Source organism: Ornithorhynchus anatinus, chromosome 12 (genome assembly GCF_004115215.2).
Source record: "Ornithorhynchus anatinus isolate Pmale09 chromosome 12, mOrnAna1.pri.v4, whole genome shotgun sequence".
NCBI classification, from domain to species: Eukaryota; Metazoa; Chordata; class Mammalia; order Monotremata; family Ornithorhynchidae; genus Ornithorhynchus; species Ornithorhynchus anatinus.
Window position 1 is genome coordinate 60,278,539 of NC_041739.1, and position 20,606 is coordinate 60,299,144.

A 20,606-nucleotide genomic window follows, 5' to 3' on the forward strand; every position below is an offset into this window, starting at 1 on the left:
TAGATTTGGGTGGGTCTGGAGCAGGGATCAGGGAGGAAATGAGAGGAAGGACAAACTGGGGGAGAGATGGAGGGTGCTGCATGCACAGGAACACTTATAAGACCTTGGGTAAGTCACTTAACTTCTCTCTGCCTCAGTTACCTCATCTGTATAATGGGGATGAGTGTAAACCCCATGTGGGACAGGGCCTGTTTCTGATCTGATTAACTTGTATCTACCCCAGTGCTTAGAACAGTGTTTGGCATAATCACTTAACAAATAATATATTGTATTATAATAATATATAATATAATAATTATATTGTGGCATTTATTAAACACTACGTGCCAAGCACTGTATAAGCGCTAGAATAGATGCAAGATAAATCAGGTTCCACTTAGGGCTCACAGTCTAAGTAGCAGGGAGAACAGATATTGATTGCCCAATTTGCAGATGAGGGAACTGAGGCACAGAGAAGTGAAGTGACTTGTCCAAGGCCACATAGCAGACAAGTGGTGGAGCTGGGATTGGAACCCAGGTCCTCGGACTCCCAGGCCATTTCTCTTTTCACTAGGCCACACTGCTTCTCAAACAGGCCCATTGTATATACAGGCCCAGGGACTCACAGACTGGTTATACAACACAAGCCTGTGGCACACAGCCCATTTCCACACAGCATCAAATATACACACACACACCCTTCATCACTTGAAGCAATAAACTTACTCTTGGGTGGCAAAAGCTCGTCCTTGCACAAAAAGTTTCATCACATTTAAATGTTGATTGAGATTAATTTCTAAATGAGAGCTCTTATCTTGTTTTCTATCAGGAATTGTGGATTCCTGTCAGTTTCTCCACATAGCCTCTCCCCAGCCACCCGCAGGGTGTGGTAGCCTCACTGTGGGTAACTCAAACTCTGGAATTGGAATTGTGATTATTGTGGTATTTGTTCAGCACTTCCTATGTGCCAAGCACTGTACTAAGTGCTGGGGTAGAAACAATTTAAGCAGATTGATCACAGTCCCTGTCCCACCTAGGGCTCATTGTCTGAAGGGGAGATTTTGCAAATGAAGAAACACTCAGAAGTTAAGCGATTTGCCCAGGGTCACCCAATCAATGAATCAAATGAATTGTGCTTTTTGAGTGTTTACTATGTGCAGAGCACTGTACTAAGTGCTTGGTAGAGTACAATGTAACAGATTTGGTACACATGTTCCCTGCCCACAAGGACCCTGCAGTCTAGATTACAGTTATGTACATAAGTGCTGTAGGGCTGAGGGTAGGGTGATTAAAGGGTGCAAATGCGAGTGCCAGGGTAATGCAGAAGGGAAAGGAATAGGGGAAACGAGGGCTTAGTCAGGGAAGGCCTCTTGAAGGAGATGTGATTTTAATAAGGCTTTGATGGTGGGTAGAGTGATGGTCTGCCGTATATGAAGGAGGAAGTAGTTCCCAGACAGAAGCAGGACATGGGCAAGGGGTTGGCAGTGAGATAGGTGAGATCGAGGAATAGTGAGTACATTGGCATTAGAGTGAACTATGCTGGCTGGATTTACTGAAAGAAATCAGTGAGGTAAATTAGGAAGGGGCAAGGTGATTGAGAGCTTTAAAGCCAAAATTAAGGAGTTTTTGAGTGATTCAGAGGTGGTTGGGCAAGCACTGGAGGTTCTTGAGTAATGGGGAAACATGGACTGAAAGGCTTTGGAGAAAAATAGCACTCTTTCACAAGCAAGTGGGGGAGCTAAGATTTGAATCCAGATCTCCGCTCTTTCCACTAGGCCACATTGCTTCTCAAGCACCTCCCCAGTTTCCAGCTCCATACGTCCATGGAGAAATGCCAAACATAAAAATGAAACAAAATGTCCCCCAACAGAATTCACCTCAACTACGCCAGAGGGGGAGTTCTGTCCTACATCTAGGTCTGCCAGCAACTGAGTCTGCCAACAGCTCAGCTCCATGGGCCCCAAATATTATTATTATTAACAATAATAATAATGGTACTTGTTAAGCACTTACTAGGTGCCAAGCACTGTTCTAAAAGCTGGGATCAGGTTAGACATAGTCCCTGTCCCATATGGGGCTCACACTCTTATCCCCATTTTACAGATGAAGTAACTGAGGCACAGATAAGTGAAATGATTTGACAAAGGTCATACAGCAGGCATGTGGAGGAGCCAGGATTAGAACCTAGGTCCTTCTCACTCCCAGGCCCATGGTCTATCCACTAAGCCACTTTGCTTCCCACAGACACACCCAGCCAGATGTAGGCAAGGTCATGGTGGCTTAAGGGGGCCAGGGCCTCACACGGGGCCAGGTGCTCACACAAGGCTAGGTTCACACACAGGCTTGGCTGCACACAGGAGCCATATGTTCAGCAGGGAATTGCTAATGCATTTCCATTTTCCTCACCTGGGCCAAGCTGGCTGCAGGTCAACAAGGCATGTGTGTTTGTGTGTGTGTGCGCTCATGCGTGCACCTTGGTTACAGGACTGTGGGCAAGTGAATGAGGGTTGAGTGTGTTGAGGCTGTATTTGTAGGTGTGACTGTCCATGTGAGGTTGTTAGAGAAGGGTGTGTGTATGGTGGGGGTAGGGATAGACTGTGATTTCCTGTCCACATCCTAACTGTGTGAGTCCCCCAGGACTCAGTTCTGCGCCCCCTTCTATTCTCCACGTCCTCAGAAAACTCATTTGCTCTCATGGTTTCAACTACTATCTCTGCATGGATAATTCCCCAATCTACCTCTCTCCTGCTTCAAAGATGAAGATAGATGCAACAGGAACGGGCATGCCCTGTGCCTTTCTGATAATATTAATTATTGTTATTGTATTACTGTCAAGCACTATTCTAAATGCTAGGGAAGATGCGAGTTTATTAGGTTGGCCAAAATTTCTGTCTCCGTGGAGTTCACAGTCCAAGAGGGAGGGAGAACAGGTATTTAAACCCATTTTTTTACATATTAGGAAACCGAGATACAGAGAAAAGTGATTTGTCCATAGTCACATGGCAAGCAACTCGCGGATCTGGGATTAGAACCCAGGTCTTCGGACTCCCAGGCTCATGCTCATTCCACTAGGTCATGCTGCTTCTCGTGAAAATCCACCTCTGCCACTGCTGCCATCAGCTAATAATAATAATTGTGGTATTAAGCGCTTACTATGTGTCAAGCACCGTACTAAGTACTGGGTAGATACAAGATAATCATGTCAGACACAGTCGCTGTCCCACAATCTAAGTGGGAGGGAGAACAGGTATTGAGTCACCATTTTACAGGTGAAGAAACTAAGGTATATGGAAGTTGTGATTTGCCCAAGGTCACACACACAGCAGACGAGTGGTGGGGCTGGGATTAGAACTCTGCTTCCAGGCCCGGGCTCTTTTTTTAAAGCTCGCCACAACTCATCAGGCCATCGGTCCTGGGGTGGAGGCCCTGGAGGTGTGGTGGCTGAACCGGACCGAGGAAGGGTCCCACCCTGCACCCACCTCCCGAACCTGGCTGACCCTGGCAGCCAGTCCAGGCTGGACGATCGGACAAACGCGGTTCCCTCAGCCTCTGCTCTCTCTACACGGCTAGCTGCAGGCAGGGGGTCCCACAGGAGATAGGAGAGGGTGACCCCGGGGGCCTGGAGTGGCCATGCCCCTGGCCCTTGTTCTCTCTGCTGCCCCGGGGAAGGCAAGTGACCTTGACCGGGGACAAGCTACCAGCCCTTCTGGATTACTGCTTCCTGGGGCCCAGGGGGTGCAGGGCTGGGGGTGGAGGTGAAAGGGTGGGGGATGGATGGACAGATTTAATCTGCTCCTAGGATGCTGGCTCAGCACTTAGTGATCCCACACAATCCTATTAGTTCCGGGGGTGGCGGTGGGACCGGAGCGGTGACATCCAGTACCCAGACCATCCCGGGCTTTCCCAGAAGGATGCCAGGGTCACTGCCAGCCTCAGGCCCTAAATGCCCACTCCTTGGCCAGTTGGTCCACAGCTCAGACTCATCTTGAGGGCAGTTGGGCCAGCCCGGGAATGCTGTGAAGCTTCAAAAGTCCAAAGTCTTTGGGAGCCTGGGATTTCAGAGGAACAATTTCTGTTTCACTTCCCAGTGACTTCTGTGGGACCTCCCGCAACTGATCCGAGACCCACCAGGAAAGGGGATGGGGTGGGTGGGAGTGGGAGTAAGGGTGGGACTGTGTGAGTACCAGTCTGTTTGCCCATGACTGGGTGTGTGTCACTGGGCAGAAGACTGTGTGGGTGTGACTGTGTGTGAGTATGCATGTGATTGCGGGCCTGACTTTGTGTATATTTGAGTGTGGGTGTGAATGAGAGAGAAAGCATGTAAGAGAGAGAGACAGACTGAGACTGAGGCTGTATATGTGGAGGGGTATCTGGGACTGGGCCGGTGCCCGAGGCTACATAGTACGGGGCAGGAAGAGTCTAGGAATAGGCGGCGGTGGAGGACTTGAGAGTCTGGGGAGATGTCAGGAAGACAGAGGGAGGGATTGAGGGGAGGTAGAGGCAGGGGGTCACTCCTCTCATTCATTCATTCAATAGTATTTATTGAGCGTTTACTATGTGCAGAGCACTGTACTAAGCGCTTGGAATGAACAAGCTCCTCTCCCGCCGCCCCTACCTATCCCTCTCCCTACCTATCCCCTTCTCCTTTCCTGTCACCTTCCACTCTCCCTCTCTCCCCCTCCTCTCTCTTCCCAAGAAGCAGCATGGCACAGTGAATAGAGCACGGGCCTGAGAGTCAGAAGGAGCTGGGTTCTAATCCTGGCTCCACCATTTGTCTGCTGTGTGACCTTGGGCAAGTCCCTTGACTTTTCTCTGCCTCAGTCCCCTCATCTGTAAAATGGGGATTGAGACTGTGAACATCCCCCCACCCCCCGTGGGACAGGGACCGTGTCCCACCTGATTTCCTTCTATCTAGGTCAGCGCTCAGTAGAGTGCCCGGCATGTAGTAAGTGCTTAACAAATAATAGGAGAAGCAGCGTAGCTCATTGTAAAGAGCCGCGAGTTTAGGAGTCAGAGGTCATGGATTCTAATGCCAGCTCCGCCACCTGTCAGCTGTGTGGCTTTGGGCAAGTCACTTCACTTCTCGGTGCCTCAGTGACTTCATCTATAAAATGGGGATGAAGACTGTGACCCTCACGCGGGACAACCTGATGACCCTGCATCTCCCCCAGCGCTTAGAACAGTGCTCGGCACATAGTAAGCGCTTAACAAATACCAACATTATTATTATTAAATACCCCGATTATTATTGCCCGTCGTTTAGACTGTGAGCCCATCGGTCTCTATCTGTGGCCGAACTGGACATTCCAAGCGCTTAGTCCTGTGCTCTGCACATAGTAGGCGCTCAACAAATACCGACATTATTATAATTATTATTAATAATAAAACCCCCCATTATTATTGCCCGTCGTTTAGACTGTGAGCCCATCAATGGGCAGGGATGGTCTCTATCTGTGGCCGAACTGGACATTCCAAGCGTTTAGTCCAGAGCTCTGCACATAGTAAGCGCTCACTAAATACGACTGAATGACTGAATGAATGATTCTCCTTCCTTCGCCCCCTCGTCCCCCCGGTCCCCAACCGGACCGGGCCGCAGGGCCTGGGGCGGGGAGAGGGGCGGGGCGTGGCGGGGCGGGGCGGAGAGGGGTCCGGGCAGCGCTGGCCCCCGCCCCTTCCTCCCCATTAGCCGAGGCGCCGCCAGGTGCGCCACCCGGTCCCCGGACCCAGAGTTGGAGCCGGAGGCCTGAGCATGGGGGAGACGGTTCTGTTGCGGCCCGGACAGCAGTGCCGGGAAGGTGAGTGCGGGGCCGGGGCACAGGGAACCGTTCTCCTCCTCCCCTTCCTTCCACTCCTCCTCCTCCCAATTCTTCTCCTCCCTCTCCTCCTCCCTCTTCCCACCCCTCCTCCTCCCCCTTCTCTTCCCTCCTCCCCCCCCTTCCCTCCCTTCCCCTTTGCTTGGGGAAGCAGCGCGGCTCAGTGGAAAGAGCCTGGGCTTCGGAGTCAGGGGTCATGGGTTCGACTCCCGGCTCTGCCACTTGTCAGCTGGGTGACTGTGGGCGAGTCGCTTCACTTCTCTGTGCCTCAGTCACCTCATCTGGAAATGGGGTGAGCCTCACGGGGGACAACCTGATGACCCTATATCTACCCCAGCGCTTAGAACAGTGCTCTGCACATAGTAAGCGTTTGACAAATACCAACATTATTCCCTCCTCCTCCTTCTCCCTCCTCCCACTCCTCCTTTTCCTGCTTCTGGGACCGGGAGGGGGCGGGGCGGGCTCTGCTCGGAGTCTCCCGGCTCCGGTTATCCGGTTGTCCGGAAAACCAGCCCCCTCTTAACTAATGGTGGTATTTGTTCAGCGCTTACTATGTGCCAAGCACTGTACTAAGCGCTGGGGGGGGAATACAAGGCGATCAGGTTGTCCCCCGTGGGGCTCCCAGGTTTTAATCCCCGTTTTCCAGATGAGGCCCAGAGAAGTTAAGTGATTTGCCCAAAGTCACACAGCTGACAAGTGGAGGAGTCGGGATTAGAACCCATGACCTCCGACTCCCAAGCCCGGGCTCTTGCCACCCAACCACGCCGGGGCGGGGGGGTGGGGAGACTCCTGCCCCCTCCTCCCTCCCCTCACCTGCGGGTCTGAAGCCCGGTCGGCTCCCGTTGGCCCTGGAGCGGGCAGGGCGCTGCCCGGGGACAGAGCCAAGTTTGAGCCCGTGACGGTGTCTGCACCTGGGAGCCGCACTCCGGGGAGCGAGCTCCGGGCCCCCCACCCCCCAAACGTCACCCCGGACCTAGGCCCGCACCCCGCGACGCACTCGACAGCAGGACCCCGCAGAGCCCCGCTCAACCAACGCTGTCCCGACCCCCCACCCCGCAGGCTCTGTCCACCCTGTCAGAGAAAGGCCGCTGGCATCCTTTATACCCGCTCCGCCTCCTGAAGCTGCGAAAAAGCATCCTCCTCCCTCCCTCCCTCCTTTTCTCCCTTTCTCCCCCTACCCACCTCTCCTTTTCCCCATCCCTCCCTGCCATGATCTTTTTCTCCCTTCCTCCCTCCTTTTTTCATTCATTCATTCATTCAATAGTATTTATTGAGCGAAGCAGCGTGGCTCAGTGGAAAGAGCCCAGGCTTGGGAGTCAGAGGTCATGGGTTCGCATCCCGGCTCTGCCACTTGTCAGCTGTGTGACTGAGGGCAAGTCACTTCACTTCTCTGTGCCTCAGTTCCCTCATCTATAAAATGGGGATTAAGACCGTGAGCCTCAAGTGGGACAACCTGATTACCCTGTGTCTCCGAGCGCTTAGAACAGTGCTCTGCACATAGTAAGTGCTTAACAAATACCAACATTATTATTACTATGTGCAGAGCACTGTACTAAGTGCTTGAAGTGTACAACTCAGCAACAGAGACAATCCCTGCCTTACAGGCTTACAGTTTTCCCTCCCAACTTCCTTCCCTTCCTCTTCTCTTTCTTCCCCTTTCTCCCTCCCCCACCTCTTGTCATCCTTCCCTCCTTTTCTCTTTCCCTTCCCTTCCTTCCGGCACGGGATCCCCTCATGCTCTGAGAAAGGACCATCGTAGTGGAGCTGACATTTGTTTGCTGTGAAACCATTCAATCTTCACAGGCTTTAAGATGAAGAAACCTCTTCTAGCCCCTTCCCCTATCCACCGGTCAATCAGTCCTATGTACCGGACATTTAGTGGGGGCCGATCCTCCACAGTGATCAGTGCAGTGGAGCAAGAGGCTGGGAGGCAGCCCTTGAGGAGCTCTTCGACCCCAACCTAATCTTCAATTCCACATTCCCTCTAGCCCCCAGGACAACTCCTCTTGGATGTCCTCAGTGTGTCCAAAACTGAACTTCAATTCTTGGTATTTATTGTGCACTTACTGTGTGCAGAGCACTGTACTAAGTGCTTGGGAGAGTACAATAAAACAGAGTTGGTAGACACATTCCCTGCCCTCAACAAGCTTATAGTCTAGAGGGCTTTCCATCTTCCCCCCAAAATGTCCTCCTCTTCTTCCTCCTTCTTGTCCTCCCTCCTCCTTCTGGGTTTCCCGACCCGCTGTATCTTCCTTGACTCCTCACTTTCTTTCAACCACCCAATCCTTCCCGCTTTTCCTCCACAACATCTCCCGAATCCACACCTTCCCGTCCACCCAAACAGCCATCACCCTGGTCCAAGCCCTGTGTATTCTGCTGAGATGACTGTATCAGTCTCCTCAATGGTCTCCCTGCCTCCAACCTCAAGCAGAAACTCCTGACCATTGGCTTCATGGCTCTCTACCAATTCTCTCCTCTACATAGAGGCTTTTTTCATCTACTATATCCCAAACTTTGCTCTTCCCAAGTTTACTTCCTACAGTCTCACTTGCAACTCCCCCACTTCCATTCCCTCACTCTCTTCTTGCTTTCCTCCCCTGCTTGGAACTTGTCACCCCCTTCCCCTTGACTCTGTTTATTGCCATCGTACTTGTCTGTCCGTCTCCCCCGATTAGACTGTAAGCCCGTCAAACGGCAGGGACTGTATCTGTTGCCGACTTGTTCATTCCAAGCGCTTAGTACAGTGCTGTGCCCATAGTAAGCTTTCAATAAATACTATTGAATGAATGAATGAATTCCAAAGCTCTCCTAAAATCCCATCCCCAATTATTTCACAACACCCTAAGTGACATCAATCCAATACCCATCCTGAGCACAGGTGCATTTTATTCCTTTCCAGAGAACCTCTGTGTATTTTATTAATCCCCGGTATTTGCACCCAGTGGCTCAGTAGAAAGAGCCCGGGCTTGGGAGTCAGAGGTCATGGGTTCGAATCCTGGCTCTGCCACTTGTCAGCTGTGACTGTGGGCAAGTCACTTAACTTCTCTGTGCCTCAGTTACCTCAACTGTAAAATGGGGATTAAGACTGTGAGCCCCACGAGGGACAACCTGATTCCCCTGTATCTCCCCCAGTGCTTAGAACAGTGCTGTGCATATAGTAAGCACTTAACAAATACCAACATTATTATTATTATTATTACTGAGCACTTACTGTACACGAAGCACTGTACTAGGTGTTTGGGAGCTTACAGTACAACTGAGTTAGTAGACACATTACTTGCCCACAAGGATCTTACAATATAGAGAGGGAGATGGACATTAAAATAAACAAATCAGGTTCATTTATGCATGAGTACTGAGGGAATGAGGGTAGAGTGAATATCAAGTCCATAACGGGTACAGATCCAAACGCATAGATGATGCAGAAGGGAAAGAGAGTAGGAAACAAGAGGGCTTAATTGGGGAAGGCCTCTTGGAAGAGATGTGATTTTAATAAGGCTTTGAAGGTGGGGAGAGTGGTGGTATGTCACTTATGAAGGGAAAGAAAATTCTGGACTGGAGGGAGGTTGAGGGATCAGTTGTGAGGTAGATGAGATCAATCAATCAATCAATATTTATTGAGCACTTCTGTGTGCAGAGCACAGTAATAATAATCATAATAACGCTAACTGTGGTATTTTTAAGCATTTACTATGTGCCAGGCACTGTACTAAGCACTGGATGATGCAAGCAAATATTCACAGTCTCAATCCCCATTTTACAGATGAGATAACTGAGGCACAGAGAAGTGAAGTGACTTGCTCAAAGGCACACAGCAAAGTGGTAGAGTCAGAATTAGAACCCAGGTCCTTATGACTCCCAGGCCTGTACTAAGAACTTGGGAGAGTACAATATAATGAGAGTTGGTAGACACATTCCCTGGCCACAATGAGTTTTCAGTCTAGAGGGGGAGAGAGATATTAACATAAATATATTACAGATATGTACATGAGAAACAGCATTGCCTAGTGGAGAGTGCACAGGCCTGGAAGTCAGAAGGACCTGGGTTCTAATCCTGCCTCCGCCACTTACCTGCTGAGTGACCTTGGGCAAGGCACTTCACTTCTCTGTGCCTCAGTTATCTCATCTGTAAAATGGGAAGTAAGTCTGTGAGCCCCATATGGGACAGCGACCTTGTCCAACTTGATCTTGTATCTTCTCCAGCACTTGGTACAGTGTCTGGCTCATAGTGAATGCTTAACAAAAGAAAAAGAGTGCTGTTGGACTAAGGGAGACATAATAATAATCTTAATAATTATGGTATTTGTTAAGCACTTACTATGTGCCAGGCACTGTATGAAGTGCTGGAGGCTGAGGGCTGAGAGAGCAAGGTACAATGAGTAGGTTGGTGTTAGAGGAGCAGTGTATGCATATGTGGATTGGGTTGTAGTAGGAGATCAGTGAGGTAAAATAGGAGAAGAGATTGAGTGCTCTAAAGCCTATGGGGAAGAGTTTTTCTTTGCTGTGAGGTGGATTGGCAACCACTGGAGACTTTTGAGGACTGGGGAGATGTGGATTGAACTTTTTTTAGAAAAATGATCCATTCAGCAGATTGAATCAATCAATCGTATTTATTGAGCACTTACTATGTGCAGAGCACTGTACTAAACACTTGGCAGAGTACAGTACAACAGAATTAGCAGACATATTCCCTGCCCATAATGAGCTAACAGTCTAGAGGGGGAGACAGACATTAAAACGAATACATAAGTAATTTAAAATATATAATTTAAAGATATGTACACAAGTGCTGTGAGGTAAGGGGTGGGGTACGTATCAAATGTCCAAAGGTCACAGATCCAGGTGTGTAGATGATGCAGAAGGGAGAGCGAGCCGTGGAAAAGAAGGCTTAATCAGGGAAGACCTCTTGGAGGAGATCTCACCTCAACAATGCTTTGAAGGTGGAGAGAGTGATGATCTGATGTGTATCGAGGGGGAGGGAGTTCCAGGCCTGGGGGAGGACGTAGGAAGGGAGTTGGTGATGAGATAGAGATCTGGGTGTAATGAGTAAGCTGGCACTAGAGGACTGGAGGATAAGGGCTGGGCTATAGTAGGAGATTAGTAAGGTGAGGTATGATGGGGCAAGCTAATCGAGTGCCTTAAAACCAATGGTGAGGAGTTTCTGTTTGATATGGAGATGGATGGGCAGCCACTGGAGGTATGGGGAGACATGGACTGACCGTTTTTGTTGTAGATGATCCATGCAGCAGAATGAAGTATGAATTGGAGTTGGGAGAGCCAGGAGGACGGGAGGTCAGCTAGGAGACAGATGCAGTTGTCAAGGAGGCATAGGATAAGTGCTTGGATCAGCACGATAACAGTTTGGATGGAGAGGAAAGGGCGGATTTTAACAACGTTGTGAAGGTAGAATTGTCAGGATTTGGTGATGGATTGAATATGTGGTTGGAATGGGAGAGATGAGTCGAGGACAATGCCAAGACAACACTAAGGTTATGGACTTCTGAGGTAAGGCGGATACTGGTTTTGTCTACAGTGACGGGAAAGATCCGGGGAGGACAGGGTTTGGTGGGAAGATGAGGAGTCCAGTTTTGGACTTGTTTAATTTGAGGTGTCAGCAGGACATCCAGGTAATGTCCTGAAGGCAGGAGGAAATGCAAGACTGCAGAGGAGGAGAGACGTCAGGCCTGGAGATGTAGATTTGGGAATCATTTGCAAAGAGATGGTAGTTGAAGCTGTGGGAGTGAATGAGTTTTCTGAGGGAGAGGATGTAGATGGAGAATAGAAGGGGACCTGGAACTGAGCCTTGAGGGGCTTAAGGAATTTGGAGAAAAATAGTAGAAGGGAACCATGGGATCATGGGAGGGATTTTTTTAGGATAGGGAATACATGAGCATGTTTGAAAGCAATGGGAAAGAAGCCACTGGAGAGTGAATAGATGAAGATTTGAATATCCTTTATTTATTTATACATTCAATGATTTATTCATCTATTTCACCGTCATACACGAGTACTACTTGATGCTTAGCTTTGTTCTTTCTCCTGCTCCCATACTTGTAAATAGTAAATTTGTAAATTATTTTGACACCTCCTTTAGATTGCAAGCTCCTTGAAAACAGGTCACATGCATCTTCTAACTCGCTGGTACTCTCCCTAGGGCTTCGTAAAGTGCTACACACTCGGATGCTCAGGAAATACCACTGACTGATTGATTGACATAGCCATTCATACATCTATGGCTGTTGATAGCAAGGACATGGAAGGATAAGGAGTTGAATGAGTTAGCGTAGGTTCATCTAAACTAAATACTAAGGACAAGTGACTAGGCTAAGCGAGAAGGGATGTGAGTTGGGAAAGTTGGGTGGGATCCGGGAAGGGCTCTTGGAAGAGGAGGGCTCTCAGCAGGACTATGTGGATGAGGAGAGAGGTGGACTGGCTGAGGTAAAGGGGGAGGGGTTCCAGCCACGAGGAGGGGTTGAGCCAGGGGTCCGAGGTGGGAGAGTGGAGAGCAGATCACGACCTGGTGGATTGAGCACAGGCCTGGGAGTCAGAAGGACCTTGGTTCTATTCCTTTCTTCGCCACTTGTCTGCTGTGTGAACTTGGGCATGTCGCTTCACTTCTCTGGGCCGCAGTTACCTCTTCTGTAAAATGGGGATTAAGACTGTGAGACCCACGTGGGACATGGATTGTTGGGTCACACCTGATTATCTTCTATCTACCCCAGAGTTTAGAACAGTGCTTGACACCCAGTAAGCGCTTAACAAATATCATCATCATCATCACCCTATGCTGCCCTGCCTCTTACTGCCCTGCTCTGCCTTGCCCCTGTGCTGTCCTGCCCCGTCCTGCTCTGCCCCTGCATTGCCCTGCCCCTCCACTGCCCAGCCCCTGCCCTGCCGTACTCCACCGTGCCTGTCTTGCACTGCCCAGACACAGTGGGGCTTGCAAAGCCTGACAAAGGTCCTTTGGTTTTCGCATGAGGAGAGGCCTCCCTCTCTGCCTCCCACCTCTGCCGCCACCGCGAGGTTTAAGGGGTCGGAGGCCCAGTTAACTGCTTCGATGCCGGCTGGGTAGTGCCAGAGTTGGAGCCCCCCAAAAGTCAGGCCAGACATGCCCATTCGGGTCTCAGTGGCCGGACCCTTGTTCAGAGGGGCCAGAGCCAACGGGTCCTGGGGAGGAGGAGCTCGGTGATGATGAACTTGGGGCTGGATGGCAGCAGGGGGGCTCCCTTGGACTCCTAGGGTATCTTGAAGCTATGGGTAAGACAAACTATCCCAGCCTCAGAAAGGCTTCAGGTTCCAAATTCAGTCAATGGTGTTTATCGAGTACCTGAAAACTTCAGCCTGCTTCCCTGGGAGAAGCCACTGGGGCCCAGACACAGCCCCTTCCTTGGCCACCTGGGCAGGGCCAGAAACAGCTGGGCAATGAAAGTAGCTCTTGGCTACTGGCCTGGCACCCCGGGTGACCAAGAGTGACCTCTGTCCTGGAGGAAGCTCTTTCTGCTGAACATTGGTTGGGGCTGGGGCCAGGCCCCACACCAACAGGCAGGTGGAGAGATGGATGAGTGGATGGACAGGCAGGCAGTTAGGTGGAGAGGTGGGTGGACAGGAGGGCAGACAGGCAGCTAAGTGATTAGATTAGTGGGCAGGCAGTTAGGTGGAGAGATGGGTGGGCAGGCTGATGGACAGGCAGGTGGATAGATGGGTGGACAGGGAAGTGGACAGAGGAGCAGGAAGGCAGATAGATGAAAGGCAGGTGTCCGGGCAGATGTATTTACAGGTTAGGCAAACAGACTGATGGGCAGATGGAGAGGCGGGTAGGCACCAGATAAATGGACAGATGGGCAGCCGAAAGGTGGACAGATGTGGTCCAGGGCTCCCTAGACCTGCCTCTCCCCCACATCTCTCACTCCTCCCATCCCCCTCCTGCCATTCCGCTTGGGCTCTAGGGCCACTGGGGAGTGCGAGTGCAGGTGTGGAGAGGGAAGGTGGGTTCAGGGAGGGGAGGGGGGAAGGGAGAGCCAGAGTTGGGGTCCCGGGAGGCAGGTGCCCTCATTTCCCAACATCAAGAAGGACCCAGGGAAGCCTGTTCCCGGCTAGCTGGGCCTCCCCCTTGAAGGCGCCCCCCTCCCCCGAGCGCCTGGAAACATGGGCCTTGGGGCCGGCCGTGGCTCCGGTCTCACTGGCTCTGTTGGCTGCAGGCTCTTTGCTGGCTCTGACGTGTCCAGGCTCCTACCAGGCTTGGTGCCAGGTGACCAACGTGTCAGCATTGCCGGCCACTGCCCTGGCACCTGGGCTGCAGAGCACCAATGGAACCATCCTGAGTGTGGCCCCCGCGGTGGCAGTGACTGGTGGACACAGTGGCCTGCTGGTGGGTCTGGGCCTGGCCGTGAGCTCCAGCGTCTTCATCGGTTCCAGCTTCATCCTAAAGAAGAAGGGCCTCCTGCAGCTTGCTGCCTCGGGGGCCACCAGAGCTGGTAAGACCTAACAGGAGTGGGGAGACCCATGGGACCAGAGGGACAGACAGAACAGGGGAGACCCGTGGGACTGGGGAGATCCCGCAGAGATGGGAGACCAGCAGGGTCAAGGAGACCTCCCACAGGGCTGGAGGGGCCCCACAGGCCCAAGAGAGCAATCCCACCGTTCAATTCAATTCAATCTTATTTATTGAGTGCTTACTGAGTGCAGAGCACCGTACTAATCACTTGAGAAAGTAGGATAGGACAATAAACAATGGCATTCCCTGCCAGGGAGTTTAGAGTCTAAGCGGGGGTAGGTGGACATCAATACAAATAAATAAAATTACAGATATGTGCAAAAGTACCATGCATCTGGGGGGGGGGGAGAGCAAAGGGAGAAAGTCAGGGCGATGCAAAAGGGAGTGGGAGATGAGAAAAAGTGGGGCTTAGTCTGGGAAGGCCTGACTGAGTTGGGGCTGAGAAAGGGCTTCGGTGAGGGTGGGGGAACTCGGTTGCCACGGCCCTGAGCTGGAACAGTAGGGCTGGGGGGCTGACCCCCATCCGGGAGATCGGAGACCCGATTCTCACCCAGGCTGGGTCCTTGGCCTGCCGGGTGAACTCCTCGGTCAAGTAGCTTCACTTGCCTAGGCCTCTGTTTCCTTGTTGGTGAAGTGGGGATAATGATACCTGCTGTTCTTAAGGATGTTGTGAGGATAAAATGGGATAATTTGTAGGGAAGCCCTTTGGAACCATAAAATGCTTTCCACACCCAAAGGTGTTTTGCCATTATCATTACTGTTGTTATTATCCCTCTTTGCCCTGCCACCTATCCCTGTCTATGTGTTCTCCCTCAATGTACCCCTCCCTCCCTGTGGCTTCCGGGATCACTGCTAGTAACGACTGTAGCCCCACCTGACTCAGTCGGGAAATTTACATTGACTGGTTTCGTCTATGCCTAGAATCATGGGGCTGCCCTGAGCATGCTCAGGGAGAGTTTTGGCTTCATACGCTCCTGACCCATTACTGTTATTATCATTATTATTATTGTATTTGTTAGGTGCTTTCCACGTGGCAAGCACTGTTCTAAGTGTTGGGCTACATTCAAGTTTATCAGGTTGGACACAGTCCCTGTCCCACGTGGGGCTCACGGTCTTAAGTAGGAGGGAGAACAGGTATCGAATTCCCGTTTTACGGTTGAGGAAACTGAGGCACAGAGAAGTGAAGTGATTTGCCCAAGGTCACACGGCAAGCAGTTGGCATAGCGGGATTAGAACCCAGGTCCTCTGATTCCCAGGTCCGTGCTCTTTCCACTAGGCCATGGCTCTTCAGGATGGGCACAGCAATTCCGTTTGATTCCTCTGCGCTGATTTTAGAATTTGATGGCTTTTCTAGGCCAAGGCGGACACTCTTACCTCAAGCAATGGCTCTGGTGGGCAGGGCTGCTCTCAAGTAAGTGAAGCCCAGGGAATGTTGCTGAGGGCCAGAGAGGCCAACAGGTTGGAGCTGCCCAGTCTGGCCACTCTCACGCCCTCAGCGGGGGACAGGGGCGGAGTGGCAGAGCCACACCTCCATGGGTACCAAGGTCCCTCTCCCGGCCCCGGGCAGCCTTTTCCCTCGGTGTCTCCCGGCCCCATTTTAGCCTAGGCCCATGTGACCTCCCCCCAGCCCTGTCAGCCCCAACTCAGCGTGTGTCCATATGGCCCTCCTTGCCCCAGCTCAGCCTGTGACGACATGACCCTCCCAGCCTTCTCAGCCTGTGCCTACGGGACTTTCCCAGCTCTAGGTTAGCTGGTGCACCTGCTTAGAATCTCCTTGAAATGGCTGGCCCCAGCCCTCACCACCCTGAATGGTGCTGGGGGCGGGGGCAGGACAGGGAGTGCAGATCGTCTCAGTCCCAGTCCCAGCCCCCTCTGGGAGGTTTGAGGCAAAGATGGGGAGAAGTTGAGAACAGTACCAGGCCTCATGGGCAACGGCCCCAGCTTCATCATCGGGGCAGCTACCTGGGGCCTAAGGGTCTGCCCAGGCACCACCTCCCTCACCCACCAATGCACATCACCATGTGAAGCGTCTCCTGGGTATCCTCTGGCTACGTGAGACTGTGCCGTAGCCCGACCGTGCCGTGGCACAGTCTCTCCAGCACGGGGTGCCATGTTCCTTTTGAGGCTCCTGGCTGTCTAGGGTAGTTAACCCCTCTTGCAACCATTAACGGGTGAGACAGCAGGCTCACACTGCTCCAGCCTCCTCTTCCCAGTTAGGCTCCATCGAGTTCGCATGTGCCCATGGTGCCAACCTCCCTGCGTTATTGAAGTACGTCTGCCAATTTTGGGATGCCCAGCTTACTGCACCGTTTGTCTTGCAGTGGGGCTAGGAGAGGCCGCAAACTTTGCTGCGTATGCTTTTGCCCCTGCTACGCTGGTGACACCGCTGGGGGCCCTGAGTGTCCTTGTCAGGTAGGTGATGGAGAGAGTGCTTCCGGGTGGGCTGGGGCCCAGGAGGGCCAGTGACTGTGTGACCCCTTGGGCATCATAGGCAGGGTCTCGGGCAGGCGCTCCCGGATGTCCCGGAGGGTCAGCATCTGCACGGTCCTGAGAGCATAGTGGAACAAGGCCGGGGCAGGTGCTCCCGGGCATCCTGGAGGGTCGGCGTCTGCATGGCCTCATGAACATTGTAGGTAGAGGCTGGGACAGGTGCTCCTGGGTATGCTGGAGGGTCCGTATCTGCATGGTCCCGTGAGCGTCATAGGCAGAGGTTGGGCAGGTGCTCCCGGGTATCCAGGATGATCAGCATCTGCATCTGGGTGCATCTGGGCCATCTGGGTTTGTGAGAAGGCTTACCTAGGAGTCAGTAGCATCCTGCCTCTTTCAGTCAGTGAATCAATTAATCACTCAGTCACTCAATCAATTTATTAAACGCTTACTGTGGGCAGAGCTCTGTACTAAGCACTTGGGAGAATACATTATGATAGAGTTGGCAGATACGTTCCCTGCCCACATTCAGCCAAATTTTAATTAACCGACGGAAATGATTTGAGCACATGCTGCGGACAAAGCCCCGTGCCGCAAGCCTAGATTACTGGTCGTTCAGCTCCCGGAAAAATGGCCCGGTTGGATTGGCCATTCCCACTGAAGGACAAGCAGCGGCTTTGGGTCTGCACAAGTATGTCCAGTCCGCCCTATGGCCAAATACACCAGCTTCAGTGGCCAGAATTCATCCCTAGTTAGGTGGCTTGCATTTCAGTTGCCGTTGCAATTCCCTTTCTCCAGCCTCCTGCTTTCTTTTGGACTCCTCCTGATGTCTTCCAGAAATGAGCCTGGGGTCAAATTCATCTGAAAGCAAGGCCCAGACCCTTGCTTACTCTGCTGGTCCTTGTTCTCCCAAGTTTGTCCCACTCCTTTCCTCCAGACCCTTCGAAGGTCTGGCCCTCCCTCCTGGTCAATCAGTGATATTTACTGAGGACTTACTGTGTGGTGAGCACTGCACTAAGCACTTTGGCAAGTACAATACAACAGAGTTGGTAGAAATGTTCCCTGCCCACAAGGGGTTTGCATCCTGAAGGCTGATTCTGGAGACATTTCTCTGGGCAAACCACATCGCCCTCTGTGCTGGCCCAGAGCTGGAACTGGGACTGGAAGTGAGTGGATCAGTGAGAGCTCCAGGAGGGGGCCAGTGGGGGCTTTGGACTAGTATTGGTGAGGATCAGCAGGGACTCTGGATTGGGGTCAACGAGGGCCAGGGGAGGCTCCGGTTGGGGGCTAGCTGCGGGCAGTGAGGGCTCTGGGCAGGGTCAGGGTGAGGGAGGGGTCAGGAAGGGCTCTGGACTGGGTCCAGCAAGGGTCAGCGAGAGCTCTGGTCGGGGTTCTGGGTTAGGAGATGCTTGTGGAGTGAGGTGGGGGGTCCGGAGTGGGCAGAGGGAATTTGGAGGGGCTGCGGAGAGGCTGCTAGGGGAACTCTCTGCTCCTGACTGCCCTCAGGCAAACATGGTGTCTTCTTCCTAACAGCGCCATCTTATCATCCTACTTCCTTCACGAGCGACTGAATGTCCATGGGAAGCTGGGCTGTGTGCTGAGTCTGCTAGGATCCACGGTCATGGTGATCCACGCTCCTGAGGAGGAAGAGGTCACCTCCTTAGCTGACATGGAAGCCAAGCTGAGAGACCCAGGTCTGTGACCCGAGCCCATGCCCTCTGTTCTCCTGGGCCAAGTCCGCTCTCCCTGCTGGAGCAGTTCTCTGTGGCAGTCCTCTGGGGACGTGCTCCGGAACAGTCCACTGGGGCGGTCTTTCAGGGCAGTCCGTTGGAACAATTCAGGACTAGTTGGGTATCCGAGCCCGAGGTGGGGCTTAATGGACCTGCCCTGCCAGCAATCCGGGCCTTCAGAAGGCTCGGGCCGCCCAGGCTCCGGTTCTGACTCAGTCTCCCCATTCTTCTCAGGGTTCGTCTGCTTTGCCGTGGTTGTGGTGGTGACTTCCCTGGTGCTGATTTTGGTCGTGGCCCCCAGGAAGGGGCAGAACAACATCCTAGTCTACGTGTCCATCTGCTCGGCCATCGGGGCCTTTTCGGTCTCCTCCGTCAAGGGACTGGGAATTGCTATGAAGGACCTCATGGAGCAGAAGCCTGTCTATCGCGACCCACTGGTCTTCGTGCTACTGGCCACGCTGGTCCTGTCAATCAGCACGCAGATCAATTACCTCAACAAAGCACTGGACACGTTCAATACCTCTCTGGTGACGCCCATTTACTATGTGGGCTTCACGTCCATGGTGCTCACCTGCTCCATCATCCTGTTCAAGGAATGGCACGACCTGGGCGCCCGGGATGTGCTGGGGACTCTGAGCGGCTTTGGCACCATCATCGGTGGCATCTTCCTCCTCCACGCCTTCAGGGGTGTGCCCCCCTCCTGGAGTCAGCTCTCCGCCCCGGTGCGCAAAGGTGTGGCGAGCGCCCTGAGCGCGGGGGAGGATGGCCATGCTCTGCTGGAGCATGTTGAGTGCTCCCGCCTGGGCTGCGACGACGACCTCACCTTGTTCAGCCGTGTGGGCGGCCAGAGCGGCTGACCCCGGGCCACATAGGGGTGCAGCCGCTGGGGACTCTGAACCAGAGGATCAGCCACTTCACTGGACTTGGCCGGACCGGCCCTAACTGTGGCACTCCTATGCCCAGGGAGCCGGGGGCCCGTCGGTGCCACCGTGGACCTTGCGGAGGAAGCACGGCAGCAAGGTTCACCCCGGGACAGTGTCAGGTCCCAAGGGTGTGGTGCCCCTCGGGTCAGCCCGCCCAGCCTAGGCCTCGGCCCCTGACGGGGCACTGGGATGCTGAGAGAAAGTGTGTGCTGGCTGCTGCTTCCAGTGTTAGGGTTAGACCATCCAGCCCCCAACTCTCCCCTCTCTGGCCTGACTTTCCCCACAGTGACCAGCCTGGACTGTCTATCTGCCTGCCCCTTTGCTGGAGAGAACAGAGGCTGCTCAGCTGTCCTTATTGTGGAGTGAGGCTCAGCGATTTTGGGTGGGGGGGAGGGTGTGTGTGTGTGGGGGGGTGTTTATGGCCTTGGGTGTGCTTAGAGCAGCTCTGGGGGCTGTCGAGCCGGGCATCTGGGGGCATGGAGAGAGGAGCTCAGGCTCTCCATGAAGAGGATTGCAGCCTCCCTACAGAGAGCACTTCCAAGGTGACGCTGCTGTCCCAACCTCCCCAGCCCCACCACCGCTCCGTGAGGTGTGGGAAGGATTCTGGGGGGCAGGGTTGCATTAACTCAAGTCCAGGCCTGTGGTTGGACCATCTAGCGGAGGCCCTCACGTGACCCACGATGCATATGACATCGTGTGTAGCGTTGCCTGATGATGACATTATAATGCCATCAGCCAGAAAGGTGGCAGAGACAGAAGGGAGCTGAGGGCAGCCTCATTTTGCCGTATGGCCCCGGCCAGGCTGCTGGGACCGAGCGACCTTTTGTCTGGGGGTTAGGGGTGGAGGGGCTTGGGGAGTCACACAGGCTTCACTCCCACGCTGCTCATTCTCTGCAAGTAAAGGGGTAGTGGCCCCTCTCAGAGCTAGACACGCCCACATGGACAACCTAACAAAAGCCATTTTGGAAAGGTCTATTTAGGACACCATCTTCACGATACTCCAGTCAGCGGTCGTGTGAGCTGGATTTTGGAAGTCAATTGCGGCCACCCCCGGCTAAGCCCCTTGGAGACCTCTGGGCTGAAGCCTTATTAGTCACTGCGATAATCCTGCTCGCCTTGTGGGTCCGGCTGGGGCAGGGCCGAGGATCCTGGATAGGCCACCATGATGCTCTGGATCCATGGGAAAAGCAGCAGTGCCTGGGGTCCTCAGGGTGCCAGGCTCTGAGCAGGCCGAGTGGTC

At 53.0% G+C, this 20,606-nt stretch overlaps 1 protein-coding gene across 1 annotated transcript; it reads left to right on the forward strand.

The window, feature by feature from the left end:
* The first annotated feature begins 13,045 nt into the window (after positions 1–13,045).
* Positions 13,046–19,731, forward strand: NIPAL1 (NIPA like domain containing 1). The gene is made up of 6 exons (XM_039913689.1): positions 13,046–13,049; positions 13,991–14,266; positions 15,641–15,697; positions 16,608–16,698; positions 18,247–18,407; positions 18,678–19,731. The coding sequence occupies exons 1-6, from the start codon at positions 13,046–13,048 to the stop codon at positions 19,298–19,300; spliced, it is 1,212 nt and encodes a 403-aa protein (XP_039769623.1). The 3' UTR covers positions 19,301–19,731.
* Positions 19,732–20,606: the final 875 nt, after the last annotated feature.

Coding starts and splice junctions, on each gene's coding strand:
- NIPAL1 (XM_039913689.1), top strand. Junction 16,699..18,246: donor GCCCTGAGTGTCCTTGTCAG/GTAGGTGATGGA, acceptor TCTTCCTAACAG/CGCCATCTTATCATCCTACT. Junction 18,408..18,677: donor AGCCAAGCTGAGAGACCCAG/GTCTGTGACCCG, acceptor CATTCTTCTCAG/GGTTCGTCTGCTTTGCCGTG.